General features: G+C 57.6%; 14 protein-coding genes across 14 annotated transcripts; 7 read left to right on the forward strand and 7 right to left on the reverse strand.

Annotated features, from left to right (window-relative positions):
• Positions 1-610: 610 nt before the first annotated feature.
• IUM83_11257 (putative jerky) lies at positions 611-1,069 on the forward strand (the record flags this gene model as incomplete). Its single annotated transcript, XM_067935805.1, has 1 exon — positions 611-1,069. One exon carries the CDS (start codon positions 611-613, stop codon positions 1,067-1,069), a length of 459 nt encoding a protein of 152 aa, XP_067785063.1.
• A 57-nt stretch (positions 1,070-1,126) lies between these two features.
• IUM83_11258 (putative Tigger transposable elementderived protein 6) lies at positions 1,127-1,658 on the forward strand (the record flags this gene model as incomplete). The annotated part of the gene is made up of 2 exons (XM_067935806.1): positions 1,127-1,385; positions 1,483-1,658. The coding sequence occupies 2 exons, from the start codon at positions 1,127-1,129 to the stop codon at positions 1,656-1,658; spliced, it is 435 nt and encodes a 144-aa protein (XP_067785016.1).
• A 7,842-nt stretch (positions 1,659-9,500) lies between these two features.
• IUM83_11259 (PDZ domain) lies at positions 9,501-10,671 on the forward strand (the record flags this gene model as incomplete). The annotated part of the gene is made up of 2 exons (XM_067935807.1): positions 9,501-10,347; positions 10,454-10,671. 2 exons carry the CDS (start codon positions 9,501-9,503, stop codon positions 10,669-10,671), a joined length of 1,065 nt encoding a protein of 354 aa, XP_067785015.1.
• Positions 10,672-10,990: 319 nt separating this feature from the next.
• IUM83_11260 (Calnexin) lies at positions 10,991-12,658 on the reverse strand (the record flags this gene model as incomplete). The annotated part of the gene is made up of 1 exon (XM_067935808.1): positions 10,991-12,658. The coding sequence occupies one exon, from the start codon at positions 12,656-12,658 to the stop codon at positions 10,991-10,993; it is 1,668 nt and encodes a 555-aa protein (XP_067784967.1).
• Positions 12,659-12,995: 337 nt separating this feature from the next.
• IUM83_11261 (Proteasome subunit beta) lies at positions 12,996-13,691 on the forward strand (the record flags this gene model as incomplete). Its single annotated transcript, XM_067935809.1, has 1 exon — positions 12,996-13,691. The coding sequence occupies one exon, from the start codon at positions 12,996-12,998 to the stop codon at positions 13,689-13,691; it is 696 nt and encodes a 231-aa protein (XP_067785070.1).
• A 350-nt stretch (positions 13,692-14,041) lies between these two features.
• Positions 14,042-14,671, reverse strand: IUM83_11262 (zinc finger CCHC domain-containing protein 10-like; the record flags this gene model as incomplete). The annotated part of the gene is made up of 1 exon (XM_067935810.1): positions 14,042-14,671. One exon carries the CDS (start codon positions 14,669-14,671, stop codon positions 14,042-14,044), a length of 630 nt encoding a protein of 209 aa, XP_067785071.1.
• Positions 14,672-14,747: 76 nt separating this feature from the next.
• Positions 14,748-16,574, reverse strand: IUM83_11263 (Multidrug/Oligosaccharidyl-lipid/polysaccharide (MOP) Flippase Superfamily; the record flags this gene model as incomplete). The annotated part of the gene is made up of 4 exons (XM_067935811.1): positions 14,748-15,171; positions 15,253-15,879; positions 16,147-16,256; positions 16,320-16,574. 4 exons carry the CDS (start codon positions 16,572-16,574, stop codon positions 14,748-14,750), a joined length of 1,416 nt encoding a protein of 471 aa, XP_067784968.1.
• Positions 16,575-17,124: 550 nt separating this feature from the next.
• IUM83_11264 (CBS domain) lies at positions 17,125-18,309 on the forward strand (the record flags this gene model as incomplete). The annotated part of the gene is made up of 6 exons (XM_067935812.1): positions 17,125-17,298; positions 17,364-17,460; positions 17,544-17,713; positions 17,788-17,978; positions 18,052-18,102; positions 18,282-18,309. 6 exons carry the CDS (start codon positions 17,125-17,127, stop codon positions 18,307-18,309), a joined length of 711 nt encoding a protein of 236 aa, XP_067784961.1.
• Positions 18,310-19,096: 787 nt separating this feature from the next.
• IUM83_11265 (tyrosine-tRNA ligase) lies at positions 19,097-20,705 on the reverse strand (the record flags this gene model as incomplete). Its single annotated transcript, XM_067935813.1, has 5 exons — positions 19,097-19,254; positions 19,329-19,695; positions 19,771-19,875; positions 19,970-20,189; positions 20,269-20,705. 5 exons carry the CDS (start codon positions 20,703-20,705, stop codon positions 19,097-19,099), a joined length of 1,287 nt encoding a protein of 428 aa, XP_067785068.1.
• Positions 20,706-21,134: 429 nt separating this feature from the next.
• On the reverse strand, positions 21,135-21,973 carry IUM83_11266 (Transmembrane emp24 domain-containing protein B; the record flags this gene model as incomplete). The annotated part of the gene is made up of 3 exons (XM_067935814.1): positions 21,135-21,259; positions 21,374-21,481; positions 21,574-21,973. 3 exons carry the CDS (start codon positions 21,971-21,973, stop codon positions 21,135-21,137), a joined length of 633 nt encoding a protein of 210 aa, XP_067784933.1.
• Positions 21,974-22,101: 128 nt separating this feature from the next.
• On the forward strand, positions 22,102-22,621 carry IUM83_11267 (uncharacterized protein; the record flags this gene model as incomplete). The annotated part of the gene is made up of 2 exons (XM_067935815.1): positions 22,102-22,267; positions 22,344-22,621. 2 exons carry the CDS (start codon positions 22,102-22,104, stop codon positions 22,619-22,621), a joined length of 444 nt encoding a protein of 147 aa, XP_067785069.1.
• A 174-nt stretch (positions 22,622-22,795) lies between these two features.
• IUM83_11268 (chromatin assembly factor 1 subunit B-like protein) lies at positions 22,796-24,817 on the reverse strand (the record flags this gene model as incomplete). The annotated part of the gene is made up of 4 exons (XM_067935816.1): positions 22,796-22,845; positions 23,240-23,299; positions 23,387-23,549; positions 23,624-24,817. 4 exons carry the CDS (start codon positions 24,815-24,817, stop codon positions 22,796-22,798), a joined length of 1,467 nt encoding a protein of 488 aa, XP_067785067.1.
• Positions 24,818-25,268: 451 nt separating this feature from the next.
• On the forward strand, positions 25,269-26,822 carry IUM83_11269 (uncharacterized protein; the record flags this gene model as incomplete). Its single annotated transcript, XM_067935817.1, has 5 exons — positions 25,269-25,669; positions 25,744-25,951; positions 26,052-26,212; positions 26,297-26,414; positions 26,493-26,822. The coding sequence occupies 5 exons, from the start codon at positions 25,269-25,271 to the stop codon at positions 26,820-26,822; spliced, it is 1,218 nt and encodes a 405-aa protein (XP_067784948.1).
• A 114-nt stretch (positions 26,823-26,936) lies between these two features.
• IUM83_11270 (GNAT family acetyltransferase) lies at positions 26,937-27,827 on the reverse strand (the record flags this gene model as incomplete). Its single annotated transcript, XM_067935818.1, has 1 exon — positions 26,937-27,827. One exon carries the CDS (start codon positions 27,825-27,827, stop codon positions 26,937-26,939), a length of 891 nt encoding a protein of 296 aa, XP_067785053.1.

The raw sequence follows: 27,827 nt of genomic DNA on the forward strand, positions 1-27,827 counted from the left end.
AGTATATCCCCAACGCCGTTGGTGTGCGGCGATTATCTTGCCAGCACGTTTCTTCGCCGGGCGCGAGGTTATCGTGGCGCGCTTCGACGGTATCCTTTAACGTGTCCCTCCTATTGGGCACGGGTCTGTGGGGGTAAGTACCCAAAACCAGCGAGCGCTCGGGGGCCGGGTTTTCCTTACGGCACTGCCGGCGCTTGGAGGTCTTCGAGACGCGAGGGAGGATATCCGGTTGCGTGCTACAAAGAAAATTCGAAACTGAGCCTTATCCTATCCTATGCTGTCGACTGACTACCTCGAGGCTTGCTAAGCTTCGGTTCCGTGCCTAACCCTACGTCTGTCGTGTCTCTGACCTTCAACCTGATTCATGATTTGTGGACCGTGGTCGTGGATCGGGGAGACCTCGATCCACCCGTTGACATCCGTCGACCCGACCCGACTCAGATCTGAGCCGCCGCTCCTTTCCCTGAAAGCTGCATATTGGACCGCGGTCACCTCCCTTCACCTTCGGCGGGCCCACACTTCGTCGCCATACTGCAGGTTGCCTTCAACTTGGAGGCCGATCTGCCACATAGGCATCATACACAAGTGCTTGCTTTAAATAAATTTTACCATGGCACGTCGCCCAGCCTACACGACGCCGACTCTTGGCCAAAAGCAGGCCCTATATGCGAAGACCGCAACGCAACCCTTAATTACTCAAGCACAACTTGCCCAATGGGTAACCAACCAGTTCGAGAGCCCCATCGGCCGCTCCACCGTCGCCGGCATCCTCACGCGCAAGACCGAGTTTGTCGACGTGCCAGAGCCGCTACGACAGCGCAAGTGCCACTTCCCCGACAGCGTGCGGGCGGCCGACGGTCTTCTCCTTGGGGTGATCGCGGCCTACAAGGCTTGGCACGCGAACGGCAGCATCGTCGGCGCCACCGTGCGTTCGATGGTGTGGGACGTTGTCGGGGGCGACACATTGCCGAGCCGAGGCTGGATCTATCGGTTCCAGCAGCGCACGGGGCTCTGGCTCTCGGTCCACCACGGTGAGGGCGGCTCCCTCGACACGTCCGTGGTGGAGTAGGGCAGGAAGAAGCTGAAGGAGCTGGTCTCGTCCTACTGCCCCTAGGATGTGTTCAACATGGACGAGACCTCCTTCTTCTACCGCCGGGAGCCCCGCGGTACCCTCACCACCGACAAGAAGGAGAAGGGCAAGAAGCAGACCAAGGTTCGCGTGACCGTGTGCGTGGGCACCAACGCGGACGGCAGCGAGAAGCTGCCCCTGCACTTCGTGGGAAAGGCCAAGGAACCCAGGCCGTTCAAGAACCACGACGTCAACAAGGAGATGGGGGCAACCTACACCAACACCCCCAAGGCGTGGATGAATACCGTCAGGTTCTGTGAGTGACTCTCCGACTTCAACGAATCCATGCAGTAACAGCAGCGGCACGTGTTGCTGGCTGCTTGTGAACAACGTGTCCTCGCACGATGAAACAGGCGTGCAGCTTTCTAACATCAGAGCAGAAAAGCTGTCGCCCAAGACGACGGCCGCGCTGCAGCCCATGGACCAGGGCATCATCAAGAACCTGAAGGGTCACTACCAGAACACTAAAACAGCTGCTAATCTGAAGGACTACCGCGCAGACAAGAAGTACGTGGGTGTGGGTTGCTGACAGCTATCAAGTGGTGTGCCCAAGGCTGGCGGGAGGTGTCAGCAAAAACTATTCGCAATTGTTGGTGCCGTACAGGGTTCATTTCCAAAGTGGATCTCCGGTTTCTATTCAATTAATTTCCTTTAAATCAGTAAAACAATTCCAGTCTCGTATTACACTTTGTGCTTTTTCTTTGTCACCCCACCAAAGATAATGGACCTGGCAGTGTATTTAATGTCTACCCAGGGGCGGATCTTCATACAGCTGGGGGGGGGGGCACCGCCCCCCCCCAGATTTTGAGAAGGCCATCCACTTACCCCCTATTTTGGAGCTGCCAGACGGACTTACCCCTCTATTTTTGCAGGGTTGACAAAACCATGGTGTTGCGGTTTTAGTGGTTTTATGTAAATCCATGGTTTAATGGTTTTAAAACCAAAAGAACCATGCAAAAACCAAAGAACCACGGTTTTACTGGGTTTTCGATAAAGAGCCGTTTCACGTAAGCTTGAAGTTGCAACAGCTGTAACGGGGTTACACGCACAAGTGGCTACAAGCCACTTGTGATTTTAACAGATAAGGTATCTGTTAAAAGTTTTAGATACTTCCTCACTTTGGTGTAAGTCACACCAATGGATACATTGAAGTGGGCCACCACAATGAGTGGTCCACACCTACCCAAAGATCCTATTGGTAGAAAGCAGCGTCTTTCTACCAATCAGAGTCATGCATATTAGCGGGGCTCTGACAGCCAGCCGCTGTCAATCCCTTTCATAGATGATAAACAGTTTTTAGCAGCTTTTAGAGGAAGATCAATTTACAAACAATACAGTTCTCATTTTACATGATCTAAGTCACTTGGAGTCTTTTCTGATTTAAATTATATTTGTGTATTCAAATATAATTAACTCAAGTAATTACTAAGTACTTACGCTTCCTCATACACGTAGCACAACGTGTAAGCAAAAGTAGTGAGTCAAGTTAGACCCACTACACCTGGTAGCACTTTATAGTCCGTCCAACGACCGACTGCTTGACGTTCGTACGAGGTGTACGAACGCGGAGCCGAGAACCACATGAGCACGGAAGTGCCCATGGAGAGCTCCAACACGCCTGCAACGCATGTTGCACGCGCCGACTGCCCCCACCTGTCTGACCCAGAGTGGGAAGCCCTCCAACGACTGTCAACAGTCATTGGAGAAGCGGCGATAGCTACGATGCTGTGTACGCTATCGCCGACGGAGCAACATGGTGTTGCTCTAGGATTCATCATGAAGGAGCAGCGTGATGCTGCTTCCTCAGTGATGGCGTCGTCAGGGACGACACCGCGTTCTCAACCATTAAAGTTGAGCGTAAGCAATTACGTGGGAAGAGAGGGCGAGCCTCTCCTCCGATGGCTTGTCGAGCTCGACACAGCCATAGCGGCTCGACGCATCGTCGACCCGCTGTCGAAGGTCGCGTTCGCCATGTCCTGCCTTGGCGGACGCGCAAGGAGTTGGGCGTATGGACGCCGACTCTCCGATCCTACGTGCTTCATCACGTAAGAAGTATTCAAAGAGGAGCTCAGACAAGCGTTTGAGCCCCCGCAAAACGAGTTCCGGTCAAGGGCGGAGTTCCTCGACCTTCAGCAGGGTAAGCATGACGTCCATGCTTACGCGCAGCGCGCACGATATTTGGTATCAAATATCGTGACTAACCCGATTGACGAGGCGACCAAGGTCGTCACGTTCATGAAGGGGCTTAGAGATGGGCCCATGAAGACCTATCTCTTCCGAGAGTACCCGAGTACTCTCGAAGCTGCAATCACCCTTGCCATGCAAGAAGAGTTTAGCCTGCGGCAGGCTAAACTGCATGCGAACGTGCCGAGGTCGCAACCCCCGGTAGTGAGCACGGGAGGTCCAGAACCAATGGACCTCTCGAACGCAACAACTGCTGGTTACCAGCAGCAGGGAGGTAACGTGCGATGCTTCCGTTGCGGAAGGATCGGTCACTTTGCACGGGAGTGCACAGCTCCCATGCCCCCTGGAGGTGGCCGTCGTGGCGATGCTAGGCATCGCCGCGGACCAACAAAAAACGCGAACATCCAGTAGGCGCGGGGCGCCCTACTGGTAATGCAGTCGCGCGTGCCGACATCGGGCACGCGACACTGAGGACTGCAGCCCCCAGTGAGACCAGCTCTCACTGCAAGAAACAAGATGACAGGCCAAACCTAGTCATCTTGAAGATTTACTCGAAGAGAGCGAGTGACTCTCTTCGAGCTTTGGTAGATTCAGGCGCGTCGAACAACTTTGTTCGACTACGAAGCCTGCCGAGACTTGACTTCGAGGAGGTAAATGTACCTCGAAGTCTTCTGGAGGTACGACTGGCAACAGGTGCCATCGTGAAGACCGAGAAGCGCGTCGTGAACGTGCGCTTCTCGTACAAACAACGAGTGTTTGTCGAACGCTTTATCGTCCTGGACCTGGACGATAAGTTCGACGTGGTAATGGGCATGCCGTGGCTTGCACGGCATGATCCGGTGATAGACTGGAAGAAGCGCACGCTCGTGCGCTTCGGTCGCGACAGCGGAACAGAGAGCGATGGCCCTGTTACCGCAGCGCACGCACCAGCAGGTGCGCGCGGCTCACCAGTCGAGACAGCGCTTAATGCCGCTGTCCCGGAGTGCCCAGGAAGTGCGCGAGGGCGCGCACAAGTGAGACCAACGTCGTCAATGCTGCCGACATCAGAAGAAAAAGAGGTACTGGTTCCGGGAACCAGTACCCACGTTCAAGTACGCATGAGAAAGTCCCTGACCCGAAGAGGTCAGGTCGACAACGACGCGTCGGCTCCGGGAGCCGACGCACCCTCGGTCATGAGGGGCTCCGCCAATGAATGGCGTCGAGGTGACGAAGGCGTGTCAACTCCGGGAGTTGACGCTGCAAACAGTGCGGACGGTTGCAAACGTACCGCACTGACGCAATTTGCATGCTATCGTGCAGCCGGGCTGCACGACGAAGCGCCATGCGATCAAGCCGGGCTTGATATCGCGCGCCCGCAGACAGGGTCTGCCGGCGAAGGAACCCATTTTCGTGCAGCCGGGCTGCACGAAGGAAAATGCGGTCAAGCCGGGCTTGATACCGCACGACAGGGTCCGCCGGCGAACAACTGTCCACGGCCGGGCCTGGACCAGAAGAACAACTGTGCGGAGCCGGGCTCCGCATAACAAGAAGACGGCGCATGCGGAGAACGCTGCGCAAGTCTCGGTCCGGGACCGAGACGCCACGAGAACAGTCTGCTGAGCAGACTGAGGCGGTGACGCCGGACGTCGAGACGCTAAGCGTCTTGACGCGCACCGATACTGGATTCAAGTATCGTGAAATGGAACTCGCTAATCCTCCGACGACGGCGTCGGAGTTGACGTCGCTTCCAGCCATGAGCTGGAAGCGCTTCACGCGCGACTTGCACGATGGACGCATCGAGCAGGCCTGCGTTCTTTCGTACAGCGAAAGAACGGAGAGCGAGAGAGAAGAGCTGAGACAGCTCTTCATGGGAAATACCACAGAGAGTGAAGACACTCTCAGTGCGAAGACGAAGCGAGAGCGCTTCGAGGAACAAGGTTGGGACTCGCTGAAGTCGAATCCCTATTACGAATTATTGAGGGAGTACAAAGACGTACTCCCGGAAGAGATTCCTGCGGAGCTTCCGCAGGATAAGGGCATTCAGCACGAGATTGATCTCGTGCCGGGCACGAAGTACTGTGTCACGCGGCAGTGGCCACTGCCGCGAGAACAAGTAAAAGCGATCGACGCCTTCTTTGAATGTCGTCGCAAGGCAGGACAAGTGCGGGAATCAAAGTCCCCGCACAGTGCTCCGACGTTCTGCGTCAAAAGCCACAGGGCGGATGGCGCATCGTTCATGCGTATAACAAGCTGAACGATGCGACGGTACCGGCGCAGACGCCAATACCACGAAAAGATGTCACCATCGATTTGATGGCCGAGAGCACCGCTTACAGTGCTCTCGACTTACGAGACGGATTTTATCAGATCCTAATGCGTGAGAGCGATATCCCTCTCACGGCAGTGAGCACGCCAAGCGGCATGCTCTGGGAATGGCTAGTGATGCCGCAGGGGCTTAAGAACGCCCCTGCGACTTTCAACAGGTGCGTGACGCACTTGTTGCGCTCGGTGCGCGACTTCGCACCGAGCTACTTCGATGATGTGTTCATCCACAGCCGAGCTGTGGACGGGAAGACCGACGTAGAGATGCACAGGGTGCATCTTCGGAAGCTACTTGAGCTTATGCGAAAACATAAGCTCTACGCGAACCTGAAGAAGTGTATCTTCGGGGCGAGCGAGATACCCGTCCTCGGGTGTCTCGTAGGAAAAAAAAATGGTGTTCGCCCTGACCCGGAAAAGGTCAGAGTGATCAATGAATGGCCAACGCCTTCAAGTGTCAAGGAACTGAGGCAGTTCCTTGGCTTGGCCACGTACTTGTGCAACTACGTGGAGGATTACGCGGGCAAGATCCGCCCGCTGTCACAGCTTCTTAAGAAAGAAGCTGTGTGGAAGTGGACAACCGATTGCCAAAAGGCATTCGATGCAGTCAAGCAGGGCTTGACTGACGCGCTGATCTTGGCAGTGGCTGACCAAGATCGCCCATTTCACGTAGTGTGCGACGCAGCCGACTTCGCGATCGGATGCGCGTTGATGCAGCACGATCACGAGGGCCGTGATCGTGTCGTCTACTACCAATCGCGTCAGCTGAAGCCAGCTGAGCGCAACTATCCGGTACATGACAAGGAACTCCTTGCCATGAAATACGCACTCGCAAAGTTCCGAGTGTATTTGCTTGGAAGTAGACCGTTTGTGGTCTACACCGACCATGCATCACTGCGCACTGCAGTGAAGTCACCACACATATCACAAAGAATGGCGAGATGGCTCTCATTCTTTGCGGAGTATAACTTCCGGGTCGAATACAAACCCGGAAGATTGAATGTAGTGGCCGACGCGTTATCACGTCGGCCGGACTACGCAGAAGCTGCTGACGTCAATGCCATTGACGCCATGCGATCGAGGAAACCCACATCGTCTCTGTTGGACGATGTGAAGGCCGCGTACGCGCACGACGCAGACACGAAACTCTTGCTGGCCTATGGCACAGCGCCTTCTGACAAGTCCCGTCAGAAGCTGCCCTAGCACCTTCGTGCGCGTGCACACCGCTATCGAGTGCACGACGGAATACTGCTTTATAATGCAGTCGATGACAACGCGGATCGCGTTTCGTGCCGAATGACCATGACCTGCGACTCAGGATCATGTACGAGTATCATGATGCCCCGACTGCGGGACATCTCGGACGTGAGAAGACATACGTCCTTCTCACGCGCGACTTCTACTGGCACCACCAGTATAAGTGGGTGCGCAAGTACATCCGTGCTTGCGAGGTATACCAACGCGTAAAGCCTGCGCCATTCGCGAAGGCTCCTTTACAATCACTACCGACTCCGTCGGAGTGTTGGAAGTCCATGTCTTTGGACTTCATCTTCGGTCTTCCCCCGGACAGCGGAGGGAATACCGGTGTTGTGGTCTTCGTCGACCGCTTCAGCAAGATGGTACATCTTGCTGCGGTGCCGGCAGAAATGACCGCGAAGCAGACGGCCCGTCTGTTCGTCGACATGGTGTTCAAACACCATGGCATGCCGACCGACATCGTGTCGGACAGAGACCCGCGCTTCACAGCGCACCTGTGGCAAGAAGTGTTTGCACTTCTTGGGAGCCAATTTTCCATGTCGACTGCGGACCATCCGCAGACGGACGGTCAAACCGAGCGCGTGAATCGCGTGCTCGTCGACATCTTGAAGAGCTACGCTCACTCGTTCCAATACTGGAGCGAGTGCTTATCGATGGCAGAGTTTGCCATCAATAACTCAGTGCATGCCTCGACCGGGCATACACCGTTCTACGTGAATGCCATGCGGCATCCACGTTTACCGAGTTTACTCGGAGTGATGGTTCCCACTTTAAGTGGGGGAGGATCTACGACTGCAATACAGCAGCCGCAGAAAACCGCTGACACTTGCACAGCGTCAGCTGCAACAATGGACAAGCCACATGAGTCTGCGCAGGGCGCAGACTCCTCCACCAACAAGGACAACGACCACGGGTCTGCGCAGGGCGCAGACACCGCGAAGAACCACACAGAGGCAGGGCCTCTAGCGGAGAGCGAGCTGAATGACTTCAGCTCGGATGCAATCAACTTCATCACCAAAAGACAAGCCGTAATTCGGTTTGTCCAAGACGCAATAGCAGCTTCTGTTGACAAACAGAAGCTGAACGCAGACAATGTGGGCAGAAGCAACACAAATGAATTCAAAGTTGGTTCATTAGTTTTGTTAGCTACTCAAAACCTGCCTAAACATGCAGTTTCAGATTTCGGAGCAAGCAAGCTTGCTCCGCGCTCCATCGGGCCGTTCACTGTGTTGGTACGGCACGGCAACGCATACACGCTAGACATACCGTCTAGCATGCGCCTCCATCCGACCTTTTACGTCGGACGGCTGAAGCCATACCTGCAGCACGAGCCATCTAGCTCGGCTGACCCGAAGCCTCGGCAGGAGCGGAAGCCTTGGCCTCGGCGACGAGCAGCCTATCCTCCAGCGCGTCCGCGCGCTGGAGCAACCCCTTCATCGGGGTCCCCAGCTCGACCTGGATATTCGAGGCGGTCTGCGAGACCGCCGCGACCTGGGCCTTCTGGTTCGCCAGCTCCTGCTTCAGGGCGGCGAACTCAGCGCCCTGCAGACGCTCCACGGCGGTCACCCGATCGTGGAGAGACGTGTGCTGATCAGCCCGGGGCTGATCATACCCGGGGCGTGTTCCCACCCCCATCACCGCCGATCCGTGACGCCCGCGGCTCAACCCGCTGGATTGTTGAGCGGATTGTTGACCATAGTATCCCGAAAACGGACCATCAAGGGGCTCGTTTTCGTATTCGTTGGAGAGGATTTCCTCCCCATCAAGATACATGGGAGCCGCGGAACGTCTTGCTTGAGGACGTTCCGGAAATGGTGAGGGCGTACGAAGAGCAGTACGCGCTGGCGCAGCGGAAGTAGGGCGAGCGCTGCGGTCATCGCTAGCGCCCGAACCCTCACGTGCTAAGAATTTAGCACGGAGCTCTTTGAGACTCTCGGGCACACGGAACGACGTGTACCCGTTCAGGTCGCGGTCGCTCAAGCGGACCGCGCCTGGGAAGCACTTCGCGCACTGAAAACCCTCGGGCACAGCGCACGGCACATTAGCCTCCTCCGCAGCAACGTGGAGTTGCTCCAACTTTCCACGCTTCGAGTATGTCTCGACTAGATCCAGTCTCGCCCTTCCTTGTGTGAGTCTCACCCGAGTGCTCGACGCACACAAGGAAGGGCGAGACTGGATCTAGTCGCTGACGGTAACGGCATCCCGCCTACTACAGCCCGCAACATCGTCCATCATGGATCTTCCGATGTCAATAAGTGTGAGAGGCACGCACGAAGTGTACTTCAGAAATAGAGGAGGCTTTTGTCGCTTATCTCGAAAACAACTGCCAGTACACGCTCGCGTAGATGCAACAGATGATCGAGTCCGACTTCGGGATTCAGTAAGAAGCTGTGCGATAGGCTTTACACGGTTAAGCAGGTACATGCTTACAATTTACAGATATCTTGTTACATGTTGACTAGGAGGCCTGATGGAGCCCGCGTCGGAGGCTCCACGTTCTCGTACTTAAGCCCGAACCGGGCTCCCCGAACCCTGGGCTCTTAAGATTTAATAGTTGTGTGTGCATCATGTGGTACACAACCTCCAAAACGTACGATTATATATCCGCCCTACTGACAGCTTGACTGCGAAGATGGAGGCGCTTGCCGACGCGATGCCGATGGAGCAACATGCGCCGCAGGACGCGCAGAGTCTGGAGACCCAGCAGCAGTCAGAACCCCAGCCCCCGCAGCAAGAGCATCAGCCACAGGCCCTGCCGCAGCAACAGGAACAGCCCCAGGAGCAACAGCAGCAGCAGCAGCAACAGGTTCCTCCTCAGCAGCCGCAGCAAGCTCCTCAAGTCCAGCAGCAGCAGCCCCAGACATTCGCTTCCTCTGGCTACGATGCGACCATGAATGCGGCACCCAGCCAGCAGATGCAGATGCATTCCCAGCAGCAATACCAACATCAGCAGCAGCAGCAGCAACAACAACAACAGGCCATGTACAACCCGCAGCAAGTCCCCCAGCAGATGAACCCCCAGCAGCAGCAACAGCAGCAGCAGCAGCAGCAGCAGCAGCAAATGAACGCCTACAGCCTCAAGGCGCCGCCCGCGATGACGTTCGGGGCTTCGTCCGCCGCCGTGGAGGAGCGGGCCACGCACTTGCTGGCGGCCTGCGAGTCGTGCCTCGTGGTCACGCGCGTGCCGGGAGTGGACATGTCGTTCCGCCGCATCATGGAGCGCAAGTGTCCACGCTGCGGCGGCACGCTGGTGCTGCCCCAGGAGGTCATGGAGATGCTCATTCTCTACGGAAACTTCGTGCCCGAGTCGGTGGCCGTCACGCTCGTGCTGGGCACGATGGTGTTGCACCCGTCGCTACGGGCGGACTTCATGGCGGCGGCGATGAACGAGCTGTTAATTCCGCTGCAGACCGACTTTGTCTACGATGTCGCGGTGCCCAAGCGGCCAGAAGGACTGGGCATGTCGCTTCGCATGCATCGTGAGTGTTTCGCTGGCGTTTGATTTACGTGGTTTCTCTCTCTTTCACTGATTCTAACGCCGATGTATTGGGTCGATGTATTGGGCCGATGTGATGTGTTGTGCAGAGGGCAATCTTGTAGTTGGCGGCTTCATCGACTTCGAGAACAACAGTGAGAGTCCGTCGGTAGCTGCTCGAATCATCGCCGTGGATGATGTGCTCGTGGCGATCAACAAGAAGTCCATCACCTCGTGGTCCTTCGAGAAGAGCATCAGCATGCTCGCTCATGCGGCGTCACCTGTGTACTTGACGTTCCGGCGCCGTCAGGCAGTCATGCTGCTCTAGTCGGAAGCGGATGACACCGCTAGATTGTGTGCAGCCAATAAGAATAACTGCGTTTACTAATGTGCTCGCGTTTTCCTTCCTCGCATGCTGGTGGTTGCGGAGAAACTTGGAGTCGGCACGGTCGGGTTTTCTTTGTGGATATCCCTCACTGCGTACGTATCAAGGTGCTTTGGGTATCAAGATCCACAAAAGGTTCGGCGGGAGGCATGACTGGGCAGCATTCTGGTGAATTTACTACTGTGCATAATCTCGAGCATACACATGCTCAACGATATCCAGCCTCTGCACCACTTGCTATTTATCTACTTCAGCACGATCCTTACTCGGCTTTAGGAGCTTTCTTGCGCTGTCGGATCTTCTGGTCCTTGCCATCGCTGTCAATAGCCTTCGCATCCTCCTCCTCCTGCTGTGCATCGTCCTCGGCGCCGCTGTCTGCCTTCTTCGTCGCCGCAGGCTTCGAAGATCCAGATGCGCAGCAAAGGAAGAAGAATCCGAGCGTTACCAGCACGGAAACACCCGCAACCGATCCGATTGCAATCACAGGGTTTGCATTGGCGTACGTGGCGAAGTCCGTCGCCAGCGTCTCAAGCGTCTTCATGACGCCTTCCTCGCCATCCTCAGCACTCTCCTTGGCCTTCTTGGCCTTCTCGGTTGCCTCAACCTCCGCAGCGTGCTTGGGCGCCCACGTCAGCTCTGCGAACTCCTGCGCCTTGTTCAGATCATTGCCAAGCCAGAAGTTGTCGAAAGTAATGCCCTCCGTCATGGTCCACACTTCCACGGCAAGCGCACCGATGGGGTCCATACGCGCTGGGTGCTTATCCTCAAAGTAGTTGGGATTCGCGATCTTGCGCGGCTTCCACTCGCCCTTGTAGGCTGGGTTGGGGATGTACGGGGCGTAGAACTTGCCCTTGTAGGCCGGGTTGGTCTTCGTCGGCCGCTTCCACTCGCCACAGCCGGACACCTCCGCGCACTTCGGGTTGGGAATCTGCGGCACGATAAAGTCGCCGTCGTCCTCGTCATCCCAATCCTCCGGCTTGGCGACATCGGGGTCCTCAATCACAGTCGGCTCGTTGTCCAGCCAGTCAGCAGGCTTGACGGCGTCCTCGTCCGGGATGCGAGCCGGAGCGTCCTCGTCCCAGTCGTCGGGCTTGACGGCGTTCGGGTCGCGGATCTTCTTCTCGTCGACCCAGTCCTCCGGCTTGGAGTCCTCGGGGTCGTCGATCTCCTTCTCGGGGATGACCGACGGCAGGAAGTTCTCCAGCAGGCTACCGCTCTTCACCGACTTCTGGTCCACGAACACCTCGAACGTGTTGTCGTCGCGGATGACCGCCGTGTACAGGTGCGAGTCCTTGTCGCTCTTGATGCCGGGCGCCTCCATCATGTGCTTCTCCTCGTACTCGCCCGAGACGGGGTTCTTGTGCTGGAAGATGAGGTGCACTTTGTCGCTCTTGCCGCACTTGTCGGGGCCGAACATGAGCACGAAGGGCGTCGAGTCGCTGAAGGCCGAGTAGTCCTGCTTGTCCTGGTCCTGGCGCAGCAGCTTCACGTAGGCGCCGCCGCAGTCCAAGCCCTTCTGCAGCTTCACCTCGTACTGCACCACCATCTCCTTCCTGGTGTCGCTGCCGTCCACGCGCAGCGGCTCGTCCAGCTTCACGGCCAGGCCGTAGTGGCGCGCGGGCTTGTCCAGCACGAGGCCGCGGTCCGGCGTGAGGTGCGCGGCCTGCAGCGTCACCTCGCCCACCACCACGTCCTGGCTCGAGTACTTCTCGTGCGAGCTCTTGAACCAGCGCGAGCCGTCGAACAGCTCCTCGGCCTCGAACGTCTCGGCGAACAGCGCGTGCTTCGTCAGCTCCTGCGCCTGCTGCCGGCGCTCGGCCGCCTGCTGCGTCTGCTGCTGCGCCTCCTGCTGCTGCGCCTCCTCCTCGCCCAGCGCCGCCATGGGCAGCAGCAGCGCCGACAGCAGCGCCACGACGGTCTTGACCTTCATCTTCGCCTTGCTTTCTTTCGACTGCCTCCTGTGCTTCGGGCGGCGAGATCGCGAATGGAAGTTGAAGGCTTGCCACGTCAACAGCCGGTCGTTCTAGAACATGAAGTGTCGGAATGACTGCGTCACTTCTTGCGCGCACACGCCTTGTATTTGCGAGGATCATTCTGATACTAGTTGTACCGCGAGACCTTTCTCCTTAGTTTCCACGAATCGCTGCTGCGTATTACCAGTATAGCCTCACGATTGGGCAAAACCCTGCTTCGAGCCCAGCAGGGGGAACTTCGGACGCAAAGATCGCTGCGAAGAAGCAATAATACCAGGAAGCAAGGCAGGCAGCATGGAGGCTCGACAGCGCACGCAGTCGCCCATCGTGACGGGCACGTCGGTGATCGCGCTCAAGTACAAGGGCGGCGTGCTGATGGCGGCCGACACGCTGGGCTCGTACGGGTCGCTGGCGCGCTTCACGGACCAGCGCCGCCTCACGGCTGTGCACAACACGACGCTGCTGGGCGCGGGCGGCGACTTCAGCGACTTCCAGTTCATCAAGGACAAGATGGACGAGCTGGAGGTGTACGACTTCAACCAGGACGACGGCTGCGACACGACGGCGCCCGAGATCTACCACTACCTGCAGCGCCTGCTGTACCACCGCCGCAACAAGTTCGACCCGCTCTGGAACACGGTCGTGGTGGGCGGCCTCCACCCGGAGACCAACAAGCCCTTCCTGGGGCAGGTCACCATGATCGGCCTGGCCTTCGAGGGCGACTTCATCGCCACGGGCTTCGGCCACCACCTGGGCATGCCGCTGCTGCGCAAGCACTGGCGGCCCGACATGGAGGAGGCCGAGGCGCGCCAGCTGCTGGAGGACTGCATGCGTGTGTGCTTCTACCGCGACTGCCGCACGATCAACCGCGTGCAGTTCGCCAAGGTCGCGGCCGACGGCGTGACCATCCCGGAGCCCGTCAAGATGGACACCAAGTGGGACCACTCGCTCTTCGTCAAGCCCAAGTCGGACTTTGGCGCCTCGTGGTAGGCGAGCGGCCGAAAGGCAAGCAACAGCGGCAAGCTGGAGAGGGGCAGAGCGCAACGACGAGGAGGAAACGCAGCACTTGTTGCAGCAGAGGCGAGCACAGTTTCAGATTTGCTGTTGTTGAAGCGCTACAGAACGCGACGCTGCTGATAGGATCGTTGCGAAGCGCAGCGGTGTAATCCACTGCGGCATTGACCAGTGCACCCACCTCGCCAACAGGCTCATTAAGACATTAAACAAGGAATAAAAACGGAGAAAAAAACTGCAAGGTCAAGCAATGGCACCTTCCCTGGTGTTGTGTGCGTGTGCTTCTATTCAAGTGTGGATTCAGCTGCATCGCCTTGAAAGCCAAACTAGTCCCTGCGTCGACGCTTCGAGCGGTGTCTTCTCCGTGAGCTGCGATCACTGCCCGACGAAGACGAAGAGCTGTCGCTCTCGCTGCCAGACGACTCCGAGTCAGAGGAGGAGGAGGAGCTGTCGCTCGACGATCCGGACGAGTCCGAGTCGGAGCTGTCCGAGTCAGAGGACGACGAGTCAGACGAGGACGAACCACTGCTGCTGCTGACACTGCGGCGGCGCTTACGTCGCGCCCGAGAGCGCGATCGCGAGCTCGCCTTCTTCTTGGGTTTGCCCTTGTCCTTGCGCTTGAGCTTCTGGCCCTTCTTGCTCTTCTCCGCCGCCTGCTGCTCGTCCTGTAGCTCCGGCGGCTTGTCCTTGTTGAAGGGCTGGCGCAGCTTGGGGTTCTTGAGCTGCTGCGAGCGCGACGGCCGCTGCACGTACACGGCCTCGTTCTTGCACTCGTAGGTCCAGTGGCCCGGCCGCAGACACTTCTGGCACATGGCGGCGGCGCTGGAGGCCGCCGACGCGCCCACGCCGCGGCGGTGCACGCGCACCTGCTCCGTGCTGGTCGCGTACATGTTGCGGCGCGCCTCCTTGCGCTGCGCCCACTTGCCCAGAGGCGCGTCGCCGCTGGCGTCGCCCATGTTGCTGCCGTCTTGGGGCTAATGAGTTAGGCTTGGCTGGAAGTGGCTATGCTGTATTATCATCCAATGACAGACGCTAAATCTCCCTGCTCTTGAGCGATTGGCCGTTAATGGGCCGCACCTTGCTCTTCAACGCCAAGTTGAAGTGCAGCTCCTCGTTGCGCAGGCGGCGGTGCCGGTCCAGCGCCGAGGCGATGAGCGGCGGCGTCGTGGGGGGCGTCGTGGGCTGCACGTCCGCCGCGGCCGCCACGAACTGCGCCGTGCTCTGCTCCATGTCGGGCGCCGCCTCCGCCGCCTCCTTGACGCGCTCGGCCATGTCGCCCCAGCGCACGTGGGCGAGCGCCAGCGAGTAGCTGCCGACCTTGAACAGCTCCATGCTCAGCACGCCCACCCAGAGCGCCGGGAAGCCGTAGCCCAGCGTGATGCCGCCGACGTAGGCGACCGGCAGGTTGATGAGCCACGTGGCGATCGCGCTGGTCCAGAACACGGTGTGCACTTGGCTGTCGCGGCCACAGAGCAGAGCACAAGGAGGTGAGAGAGATCGAGCGCATTTGAAAGACTGACAGACAGAAGACACACACCTCATGCCGGTGAGAGCGCCGGCGCCGAGAATCTCAATGGCCTCGAAGATGCAGGCGACTACGAACATGGGCAGCACCAGCTTGCACATGGTGAGCAGCTCCTTGTCCGTCGTGTACAGCGTGATGATGTGCTGGTCCATGACGCTAGTGACGGTGGCGATGAGCACCACCACAACCATCGTGCAGATGAACCCCAGGCCGGTAATGCGGCGAGCCAGGTCCGGTTTGCCCGCGCCCAGGTAGTTGGCAACGCGGACCTGCGTGGCGCAGCCGTAGCCCCAGAAGAGCGCCCACAGTAGCGCCCACAGACCCGAAATGACAGCGTTGGCGGCAATGACACGAGCGCCAAGCCGCGCTGCCACCAGAGCTACCAGCGCGTTGGCCAAATTGGACACGAAGCTGTTGCTAGAAATGGGCCCAGCTACCCTGAGAAAGGACCGGAGCCGACTAAGTGTGAGCGTGTGGACGTTCCAGCCGTACCAGGCTCGGTGGTGGTGTTTTCTGTACATGATAGCGTAGCTGAAGAGCGCGATGGGCTGGAACCAGGAAGCCACAACTGTCGCGATTGGCGACCCGATGAAGCCTAAGCCATGCCATGAACCGATGCCATAGATGAGAACGTAGTTACTGCCGGCAGCCACAAAGATCGAAATCATCCCCACAACAGTAGTGGGAAGCAGAATTCCAACCGCCTGCAAATATTGTCTAGGAAACGAGGACGAACGAGTTATCCGAGCTGCAACATGGGAGTCATGCACCATTTTCAATACTAACCTGAGGCAACAGTAGAGAAGCGACGGAAGAATGGACCCCGAGAGAAAGCGCGAAAACGTAGTGGCGAGTGCGACGACCTCTTGGTCATCCGTAGAGTATTCGAGGATATAGCCAACGCACCAGTACCAGATCGTGACAGGCACCGACAGCAACGTCGTGATCATGAGACCAAATTGCAGCCAGATGCCTGTCAGTTCCCTGTTGCCTGCACCCCACGACTGCCCACACAACTAGAACGACCGATTAATTCAGCTGAAACATGCGCACCTAGTTAATAAAATACCCGAACGAACCGTGTTTAGAGCTGAAGCGGACGCCCACACAGCGTAAAGACACGGACTTGTCCATAATTGAGCTAGCGAGGCTGCTGCTAGCTCCTTGACACCGAGGTGGCCCAGAAACACAGAGTCGATGGCTAAAAGAGCTGCTCGCGCCAACGTCGCCATGCTGACTTGGGCAGCCATCGAAGAGAGGTCGACGAAGTCATGCCACGCGGGTGGCTGCTTGGACCGCGAGCAGGGCTTCTCGAGAAGTGGGCTGGTCTCCATGCCGCGCGCTGCAAGAAGTAATGTGACACGAGGCGCTAAATGCGCTGGCGCGTGGCTGTGGCTAAATGTACTTGGCGGTGGCTCCGCAATTGACATTGAACTTGACCTCTTGAAACGACTTAGTTGTCAAGATAGCCCTGAAACACCCGCACCACAAAAGCAGCCCACGAGCAGTGGATCACTCCGAGTTATGGGTGCTGCTTTAACCTCTCACGATCTATCTGACCCACAGCAGCAGAAGTTGCTATGCGAATATATTGACCACTCAAGAAAGACTGCGGATGAGTGTGCGCATATCTTCAGGGGATGCTTGGGAATGTACGATGATGAGCAGAACGACTCCCCTTCGTCCAGCTTGGGAACGCGAAAACCAGCGTATCCTCGGCATATCCAGTTATCGCAGTTCGAAGAGATCTTCGGGATGCTGGTAGCTGATCCAGAGCCCCACTTTTGTTTCTTCCACCACGGGAAAATTGCTGCTGCGGATTCCAAATCAAAAGCCGAGGCAACCGTCTGCGCGCATCGAGTCTTCTGCGCCGTAGCATTACTCATGAGAGCTGATCTTCACTCGAAAGTCGACTTCGTCTTGCGACTGTACGCGGATATCGCGGGAGTTCTTACCCCAGAGGCTAAGAGCTCCTTGTTGAAAGATTTTGTTACAAGTGTTGAAGAGGTTCTGCAATTCGCGGATTCAATTCCAGGCAGTGTGCTAGCAAGTGTTGAGGTACTTAGTCTACCAAGTCAGTGAATAGTGATGTATCCGTTGTCTAATTTTTGCGGTTTGAGCAGAAAGCATTCTGGAGCGATGAGCCGGGCAAGTTGATGACGGTGCTTGAACTGTACGACGTTTGCCTCACAAACCCACAGATAAGCGGAATGCTGCATGGTATCCACGCACTTATTGAAGGTAGAAATCATCGGACAAGCGGTTGATGTTGTTTCTGTTAACAATTTTGTTTTGTGTACCAGAATTCTCGGCTTCGCAGCGCCAAGAGAAACTACGGCAGCGTGATAACGGTATTCAAAACCAACACAGTGCTATGCGCCACGGAGACAACAACTCTACTCGAATAAAGTCGATAGCACGCTCCATGTCGTCAGCTACGCTTCCTTGTTCTTCATTATTATGGGATTTGAAGGTAGACTTGCGCTTGAGAGCTAACAAACTAGGGCGGCGTATAACTTACAACTTTGAACAATTGTGCTTGAACAGGCAGGAGATTATGGCAACTTCTGGTTGCAACCCGACCTGCTTCAGATACCGTCAAATGAGACGTGTGCGCAAGCGCTGGAAAGAATGGCCCAAGCAGGCACCCAAAGTGCATTGGTAGTCGAATTTACAGGGACTGCTCAAGCTGAGACAACTCAGTCGCTTGGACTCATATCCACCGACAAGTTGCTTCTGTAAGTCGCAGTTCTCTTTTGGCAGTGTATCGACGTATTCGGTAATAGTTCTCCTCGTTTGACTGCATTACAGATATTTCCTTCGTTTTCTGGTGCCCGGCTTCGAGGCACCAACGGCCAAATCGTACGAGCACAGTCGAGCACGAGCAGAAGAGGCCATTAGGCAGTTCGGCGCGACATCACTACGCGATGCCGTTCGATTTTACTTTGCAGACAGATCTCCATTAGTGGGAACTATCCGGGACGATGAAGCATTTTTCAGCGTGTTAATGCGCTTTGCTTGTGGCGAAATCTGTGTGGTAGTCGCTCACAACTACAGTTCATCGACTGAGGCCGTTCTGGGGTGTCTGTCCGTTTTCGATTTGTTGACATGGCTTGAGGAAGATTTGACGCTATTGAGTAAGGTTACTTGTTCTGCATCCTAGCTAGTAATTTAACTTTCTAGCTAGTCTAACATTGAGTTTTGTCCGATTGCAGACGGAAAAGAGCAATGCGCTATTGCTGCCTTCCCTCAATTTTTCTACGCGCCAGCAAAAATTGACTCGGGCTCCTCTTCCTCATCAGTATGTGAGGGCCTGGTAGAGATGGCATCACGAAAACTTTCAGGGATATTGGTGGAGCTGAATGAGAACGATCAGGAGGTGAAAATACTCAGGTATGCGAATGCTACTACGCTGATTGGAAACCTTGCTGAACACAATACTAAACTCACCGCTGCTTCTTACCCATGCATTTCAAGTGCCGATATGTTTCGTGATATGTTCTCAACTTCGTTCTCCGCTTTAAGCGAAAAGGATAGCGACCCAGGCCCTTTGCTTCGCGCAGTGACAGCGAATGCATCCATGCTGGCACCTGCTTGCGTTGTCTCCCCTGATACATCTGTCGCGAAAGTGATTAGAGAAATGGTCGACAAGCGAGCAAGACGAGTCATAGTTCAGCGGCAAGATGGCTTAGTGGTGGGAGCTGTGCGAGCTTCGGATATTTTCCTAATACTGCTACGCGCCCAGCACACATCCCAACGGTAGAATTAAGATCATTTCAGAGGTAGACGCACTAGCTGACATAGAAAGCGACATGCCCTGCAAGCAGAGCTTCCGAATTTAGTAAATGCTCTCTATCTAATGAGCCTGGACAATAAAGTTGTTTCTTCGGCCGATACGAAGCACCAACACCTTGTCGTCAAGAAGATTTGACGCCTCAACGCGCAGAGCTTCCGATTCCACACGCTCGTTGTTAAGGTAGACACCACCACCCTTGATCAGACGGCGACACTCAGCTGCAAGCAAGAAAACAACGATAACACAATCAGACGCCTACACTTCTCATCTCAAACACAAGGTAAACCCTTACCTTTCGACTTGGCTGCGCCTATTCGAACAGCAAGATCCACCAGAGATTGGTCAACGACATCTGCGCGCAAAAGAGTTGACATGGGTGCATCTCCAGCCATGCGAAGCATCTCTTCGGCGGTGAGCGGGCCACTCTTCTTTCCAAAAAGGAGCTCGGTCGCATCGAGCGCAGCCTTTAACCCCTCTTGTCTGTGCATCATCACGGTGATGTCTTCCGCTAGCACCTTCTGAGCGGCACGCTTTTCAGGGGCCTTCTCGTGCTCCGCCATGATATCTCGAATCTCCTCCACCTCGCGGAACGTGAAACTCTTCAGCAGTTGCTCGACATCGCGGTCGTCTGAGCGGAGGAAGAACTGGTAAAAGTCGAACTGGGGGCACGCAAATGCAACATCGTTGGCATCAACAACACTTTAAAATCAACAGAAAGCGCACGGCCCACGCACCACAGACGTCTTCTCCGAGTCGAGCCAAATCGCGTTGCCTGCAGACTTGCCGTACTTCTCTCCAGTCGCGGTCGTCAATAGGGCCAACGTCGCTCCGAAGACCTCCTGTTAGTTGCAATTCCCACCAACGCACACACACGCCATAAAAATTGAGCACCTGTAGCCAGTCTCGACTCGAGTGAGACGGCTTCCGTCCTACCTCGCCCGTACTCTTCCGAACGAGCTCGATGCCCGAGGCGATGTTGCCCCACTGGTCGCTGCCTCCGATCTGCGCGACGCAGCCGTAGTTTCTGTACAGGTGCAGGAAGTCGTAGGCCTGGAAGAGCTGGTACGAGAACTCGAGGAAGCTGATGCCCTGGTCCGTCTCCAGCCGCTTCTTGACGCTGTCGCGCTGCAGCATCGCGTTCACTCGGAAGTGGCTGCAGCCAGCATCACCACACCAGCACTCGTGAGCCACCAACCTCTCCACCCAGACACACAGCGTTGCAGGCGACGCACCGGCCGATGTCCCGCATCCACGTGACCGCCGACATGTTGGTGTGCCACTCGGCGTTGTTGCAGATGACGGCGCCCGTGCGGGGGTCGTCGAAGTCCAGCACGGCCGAGAGCCCCTGGGCGATCTGCCCCGCGTTGTGCTGCACCGTCTCGTCCGACAGCAGCACGCGCTCCTCCGACTTGCCGCTCGGGTCGCCGATCATGCCCGTGGCGCCGCCCACCAGCAGCACGGGGCGCAGACCCGCGCGCTGGAAGTGGCGCAGCGCGATGCCCTGCAGCAGGTTGCCCAGGTGCAGCGAGTCCGCCGTCGGGTCGAAGCCGCAGTACACGGCGGGCGCGCGCGCGCCCTGCAGCAGCGCGTCCATGGACTGGCCGGCGCTCTCGTGCGTCAGCGCCGCCAGCATGCCGCGTCCGCGCAGCGCGGCGAGAGCTCGGCTCATGCTGGTCACTACTGTCTTGGTATGTGCGGTGCTGGAGGCGCGGACGCGGATGTTGCGCCAAGGTTGCGCGAAGCGTCCTCAGTTCAAATGTACTGACGACGTTGAAGTAGAACTTGCCAGGTTTTTAACTATTTTTTTAATCATGGACAGACGTCTGGGTCGAGAGCGACAGCGACAGCTGATACTAGCCCGAGCTAGTAGGTCGTTGGCCTTTCACAGGCGCCCAGGAGATGTTGGCAAGGATAACACACGCTTCTGCTACACAATGGAAGTCGCTTCAATGCAAAACAATTTTTGCTAATGACCGCAAGTAGCTCTTTAGGGCGGGCGTTAGACATCAGTAGGCAAACGACGATATGGTTGTTCCCACTCGACGACAAGCGTTGCCCCCACGCAATGCGCCATCCTTCAAACCCAACTCACGTGTGTCTACAGAATACGCCGCACCTCGAGCGTGCGCCGCAGGAAGGAGATCTGCGCCACGGAGACAACCGCTAGCACGGCCATTTCGACGAGCGTCCACCACATGACGCGATTGTGCGTGCTAGTGATCACTGCATGCAACGACAGAGCAAACGCAGACAAATGATTAGCACGATATTGTTCAGTTCCCAACCACTTCAAGCGTGACACATCGGTAAACTGGCCATTTTGGCCGAGCAACGTACGCTCGTTGTGGTGGTTCGTGATCGCCTTCATATACGCTTGAGTGTCCTTGACGGTGTCGAGGTTCACGCTGAGTTCGTACACGATGTCCTCCAGCTCCTGCACTTGCTCTGCAGTGAGCCAACCACCACAGCGCCAACAGAATCACTCCGTCAGGCCTCAGCTCGATGCACTGCACTGTAGCACACTAGGGACACTCAACTGATCTTGGTGGCGTCCGCGTTGGACAGCACCTCGTGACTCGGGTCGTCCGCGTGGAAGGAGAAGCCGATGGTGACGTCCCCCACGGGCGCGCGCTCGTTCTTGAAGCAGACGGCGTGCATGCCGCCCTCGCCGATGGGGCTCACGTACCGCCCCGACGGGCCCTTGCGCGCGTAGACGACCTGCTCCTTGCCGTCCGTCAGCTCCGCCTCCAGCTCCTCCGCTACGCCACGCAGCACCTCGTAGTTGAGCGAGATGCCGTGCTTGAAGTTCTCCGCCTGCACGGCGAAGCACTCGGAAGAACCCGACGGGATCGTCACCTGCATCGCGTCCGCGGCCATCGGCGCCGAGCAGCCCGCGAGCGCCAGCGCCAGCAGCCCCAGCAGCGACCGCATCGTCATCTTCCCCGATCCACTGTACGTGTCGTCTCGCCTCTGCGCCTTAGGTGTGGAGCTCCACGGTACTGTGCTCGTCGCACTTCAAATCCGTCGACGATCATCAACGCAGGACTCGCTCGAAGACGCCGACGATGCAGAGCGTGCGCCGCCAGCTCGACCGCCTGTTCGCGGTGCACATGGTCATCGCGGTGGTGACGGGGGCGCTGTGCTTCCTCACGCCGCACTCGCTCATGACGCCCGTGCTGGGCGACGCCAGCAACGACACGCACTTGGCCCACGAGTTCGTGCGGCTCTACGGTAAAGCTCATGTGCTTCTGCTCTCCTCCTGTCTGCTGCTACTGGTGGCTCTGACAGTATCCGCTGCTGGCTGCAGGCGCGCTGACGCTGGCGCAGGGCTGGATGGTGTGGCGCACGCGGCTCGTGAGCGACGCGCTGATCCGCCGCACGTTCTGCCAGGCCTACTGCATCTGCTTCCTGCTGCAGGCGCTGGCGCTGCTACGCGCGCAGATGGCGTCGCCCGAAAGCCACTCGATGCTGCACTGGGTCAACATCCTGCTGCTCGGCGGCCTGGGCTGCGCCTACGGCTACTTCCTCGTGTTCAAGACCATCAAGGCGTTCGAGCTGCCGGGCATGGAGAAGGGGCTGCTGTGACCTGGCAGCACGCTCGCAAAAGGAAATCCCGACCCCAAGCACAAAATCAGCAAAGATTTCTGTCCTGGAAACTACTTCGTTGTATTCGTGTAACTTGTGCTGGCAATTGGATTGGAGCTGGGCCTCAAATATTGAGAGGGTCATCAAAAGTGCCAGCGTGCTCTTCGCCATCATTCAGCTGCGTTTGGGTCGCGGCGGGTGCAGGCTCAGCGGCGGTGGAGGGGCTGCTCAAATCGATAATGTCGGTAGGAGCACTGGCAGCAGGAACCCTTGCTGCTGGCACACTGGCTGCAGGAGAGGTGGCTGCTGGCACACTGGCTGCGGGAGCGGTGGCTGCTGGAACGCTGGCCGCTGGAGCGCTGTTGGTAGATTTTGTGGCGTGTGGCCCAGCAGTAGGCTCTAGAGGTGTCACAGGTGGCACTGGCGTCGGAGAAATCTTGCGCTTTTTCCTGACTTGCAAAAGGTTAACGGGGTTTGCCGCAGTACTTCCATCTGCGTTCTGAAAGGCGCGCGAAATGGGGGCTGGCGACTGGTTCTTCTTTCTGGCGGTGAGGACTTTCGGTGTAGTCTGCTCGGTTGATGCGGCCTGAGCCTGGGCTTGACTTCTAGGTTTCTTACGTGATTTCTTGGGCGTCGCAAACATTCGACGCATCTTGTCCTCATTAAGCCTAGCATGGTCTGTACAACCCAAGACAACAAGTAGTGGAACTGTTAGACCACTGCTCTCATTGTAATGCAATAGCAGCATAACAGCGTAGTGCCCACCTTTCTGTGGTACGCTTGTGCCGAAGAAGCCATCCTCAAACTGGATGAATGAGATGTAGCCGTCCGTGGACGAAATGCTTAGCGTCTGGCCGTCCGACGTCCAGCTTGCATCGGTTAAATCTGCGTAGTGCAATCCCTTTACTGTGCAGATCGGGTGGGGTTGCTGTAGAACCAAGAAACAAACAGGCCAGTTACATATGAAAGCAGCTGGATACGATAGCAGCAAAGGAAGTTTACCTGTGTGTCGTAAATGACGACGGCGTCAAGCGTAATGACAGCGATGATTGACCGGTATTCTGTCTTGAAAAAGTTGGGCGGTTGAGAGTCATCTGTCTGGCCATCTTGCCGACGCAGCTCATAAAGAAGCGGGCTGCAGCGGACACCCAGCGAAGCCTTTTCCTGCCCGGGTAAGTGCAGCGTGGGCTGACTCAAGTTGCCGCGAGAAAACGCGTACACTGTGTTGACGGCCGGCGCCGACTCGCTCGCGCGAAAGATTCCAGTCGGCGCCAGAAAGTAGCTCCCGTCTGGCGTCCACGCAGGCCGGCGCGCGAACGCAGGACACGTATCGTCGAGGAACATCCGGTGCTTCGGAGCGGGCGGGGCTTTCGTCGCAGCAGCGTCTGCCTCCCCCGCCGCCTCCTTCTTCTCCTCCGCCTCGTCCTTGGCTTTACTCGATGCAGCGCCTGCCGAGCTCAGCGTCGGAGGGAACTCGCGCGTCTTGAGCGTCTGGACGCACATGAACTTGCGGCCCTGCTTCTTGCCGTTGGGCCGCGTGGCCGCGCCGAAGCCGCTGAGCGAGTAGACTCGGCACGTGCGGTCGTTGCCCTCCGTGACCAGGAACTCGTTGAGCGGGTCCCAGGCCACGCCCTGCACGTACTGCGTGTGGTCCTTGCGGCGCTCGGCCACGTCGCCCTTCTCGACGTCCCAGATGACGCAGCGGTTGTCCACGGACGAGGAGCAGAGGAAGGCCGAGTCGGGCGACCACGACAGGTCCGTGATGTCGCCCTTGTGGCCCAGCGACAGGATGGTGCGCCCCACGTCGCTGAGCGACGAGATGCGGTCCCAGCGCCAGTCGTCGCCCGCCGTCTTGGGCTTGGACCAGAGGATGATGGACGTGTCGTCGCTGGCCGACGCCAGGAACGCGCCGTTGGGCGAGAAGCGCACGCAGTTGACGCTGCGGTCGTGGCCCGAGAGGCTGAACACGAAGTCCAGCTCCACGGCTTCGGCCTCCGCGTCGGCCTTGGCCCCCACGCGCCAGAGCTTGATCTCCTTGTCGGCGCCGCCCGTGGCCAGCAGCGGCCGCTCCGTGGCCGTGCTCGCGTCCTCCGCGCTGGGGCGCAGGAAGTCCAGCGACAGCACGGCCTCGTTCAGCCCCGTGGGCCCGCAGTGCAGCCGGATCTCGGGCGTCGCCACGCGCACCGCCGCCGCCATGTTCCTCGTTTGATCCTTTCCCGCCAAAACTGATGCGTTCACACAGTACTGTTATGCGCTTCCGTAAGTACGGTCTTGTGTGTCGTACGCCAAGTCGTCGTCACCGCGGACGTGGACGGGCCATGGATACATGACGAGCGCCGATGCACCTGCAGCACTTGCCGCTGTCCTCCAGAGCTGCCAGCTCAGGGCCCAGCCTAGCGCGTGAAGACGTGCAAGCTGCGCTTGGCGAACGTCGAGGAGGTGGGCGTCCAATTGGCGGCGCGAGCTATTGTTGGGCTGAGCTCCTCTGGCGGTGGTAAGGTCACCAACACACGCAGTTCACTTGTGTCCAGTATACTGGATGACACCTAGCCCTTTGACAATTGGGCGATTACTTCAAGCCGTTCTGCTCCCCTCCAGTCCTACAAGTCCTGCGTCTCTCGGAAGCTCGGAAGCGCAGCCAGCAGCCATGGAGAGCTGGACGGACTACTTCACGTCGCACTTCTACGCCATGAAGGCGCGGCCCGTGTCGGCCTTCGACCCGTCAGGCTTCATCATCGTCGTGTCCTTCTTCCTGCTGCTCGTGGGCGTCGTGGCCGCCACGGCGCGCGCGCTGGTCTCGAGCCGCGGGCTCGTGCTGCGCTCGCGCGTGGAGAAGAACCTGCAGGACATGTCGGACTACGTGTCCGATCAGCGCACGCGCGTGGGCGAGAACTTGCAGTACATCAAGGGCCGCGCCATCGACCACTCGGGCCGCCAGGGCTTCATCGCCGAGATGCTCAGCTACGCCTACCTCTCGCGGCTCGCCTTCTCGCTCTCCATCTTCGCCATCGCCTCGTACCTCAACACGCTGGCCGCCGTCATCGCAGGGTAAGCTGGCTGGCTGGGTTGATAGTGATGCTGCGGGAAGAGAGCTGACGCCCGTGTTTGTGCCTGTTCCGCAGCTGGCGCACGCCCAACGTAGTAATCCTCAGCCTCGCCAAGGAGAGCACCAACCTCAAGACGCTGCCCGATCTCGGACACGACCTCTTCAAGTTCGTCATGACCAAGATCTACGGCCACACCACGTACATCGAGTGGTTCGACCTGCCCGACGAGTTCCTCGCGGCCGTGGGCACGCTGACGTCATTCATTCTCATTCTGCACCCGCGGGTACGTTGTCTCGTCATGATAGCTTCCATCTTTTGCGATGATGGCAAGGTCCTAACTAGAGCTTTTGCATTGCCGGTGGGTTTGCTTGTTGTCTGTGCAGCGCCTGCTGATCTTGCGTCGCTTCTGCTTCATCTTCGCTATCATCAACCTCATGCGAGCATGCTGCGTGGCTGTTACGTCGCTGCCTGATGCCAGCCCCATGTGCATCTCCCAGTTCGACAGCGAGCGCGGAGACTACAAGTCGCTTCCCATGTTCCCGAAGTACGTACATTATACTGTGGGAGATCTGGCTGTCTGCATGCAAAAGACAAAATTGCTAACAACCCGATGTTTCGCCGTGTGCAGGGCATTCTTTCGCGCTTGGAAGGTATTAATCCGCCCGTCACAGCATATCACCTGCGGTGACATGATCTTCAGCGGTCACGCGGTCTTTCTGATGCTCTGCTGCATGTTTGCGAGAACGGTAGGGTCGAATCATGCCCACGAGTGTTTCACTTAGGGTAGTCTTGCTTACATATTCGTTGCGCTTTGCTTTTGACAGTATTGCTCGCGCTCGGAGCTGAACACTCCTTTCACGCGTCGGTACCCGTGCGTGTTGTGGATGATTCGCTACTACAACTACATCCTGTCGGCTTTTGGCCTCTTTGCCATCGTGGGCACGCGACTGCACTACACGCTTGACGTCCTCATCGCGATCTACATCACGGCTCAGGTTTGGTTCACGTACCACTGGCTTATGAACCACCCGGAGAACAGTTTTGCCGTGATTAACTGGCTTGAGCATGAAGAAGTGCATCTGGTCGACCACAATGCTTACCGGAAGGCGAGACGATCTGGCAGCCAGGGCGAGCGGATTGAGAAGATCGACTAGTCTGGTAGAAACCTTAGACGGCTAGGAATCGCGCTTCAACAGCGCAGCAATGCAACCAAAACTGCAATACAAACCATAGACTTTGTAGAGAATCTAGCAGATCGAGCCTCTGCTCTACCGCGTTTTCTTGTTATCGGGCTCTTCATCCGCCGGTGCATTTGCTTCGTCCTTCTGCAGGGCTTGCCGAAGCTTGTGTTGCAAGTGCTCCTCAACAACTCCCCACTCGCTGTTGATAGCAGCAAACACGACCGTGTCGCAGTTGCAGTTCTTGATGATCCGGTGCTTCCTCATGACCCCTTCGAAGGTGAAGCCCAGCGAGTGCGCAGCTCGTCGTGCGCGTACGTTGTGACCGTCACACCGCCACTCTACTCGGCGATATCCGCTATCGAACAAATTCTTCAGCAACAGCAGTACCACCTCCGTCAGCGCTGCTGTCCCTTGAAAAGCTGGGGCGAGCCACACGTCCTTGATCTCGATGCGGAGGTTTTGCGGCGAGTGCTCTCCCAGCGTCAGCATGCCGATGGCCTGCTTGCTCTCCCTATCTGTCACCACAAAGTGCCGGGCATCGGCCTCTTCAGTGGAGTAGAAGCTCTTGAACTCCGCCTGAGAGGCGAAGGGCCCGTGCGGCAGGTAGCGCCAGATCATCTCGTCCGCGTCGAAGCGCACGTCGCGGAAGATGCCGCTGCGCGGCTGTCCGCAGGAGATGGCGAACAGGTCCACGACGTCCTCGGACGCCTTAAAGTTCCTCACGCACACGCGCGTGCCCTCCAGCTCCCGGTTCGCCCCGAGGGGCGGCGGACGGACACTCAGCGCCCGCGCCTTCTCCAGCAGCTCGTCGTACAGCAGCGGCTTCTGCTCGCCCAGCGTCTGCGGCAGCCCCACCGCCTCCTGCGTCATGCGGTCGAACGAGCCGCCTTGGCGCAGCAGCAGGAACACCGCCAGCAGCGAGCCCACGAACACCAGGGCGCCCGCCGCGATGCCGATCAGCACGACGGGTGTCAGCAT

Source organism: Phytophthora cinnamomi (genome assembly GCF_018691715.1).
Source record: "Phytophthora cinnamomi strain GKB4 chromosome Unknown Contig83, whole genome shotgun sequence".
In the NCBI taxonomy this organism is placed as follows: domain Eukaryota; phylum Oomycota; class Peronosporomycetes; order Peronosporales; family Peronosporaceae; genus Phytophthora; species Phytophthora cinnamomi.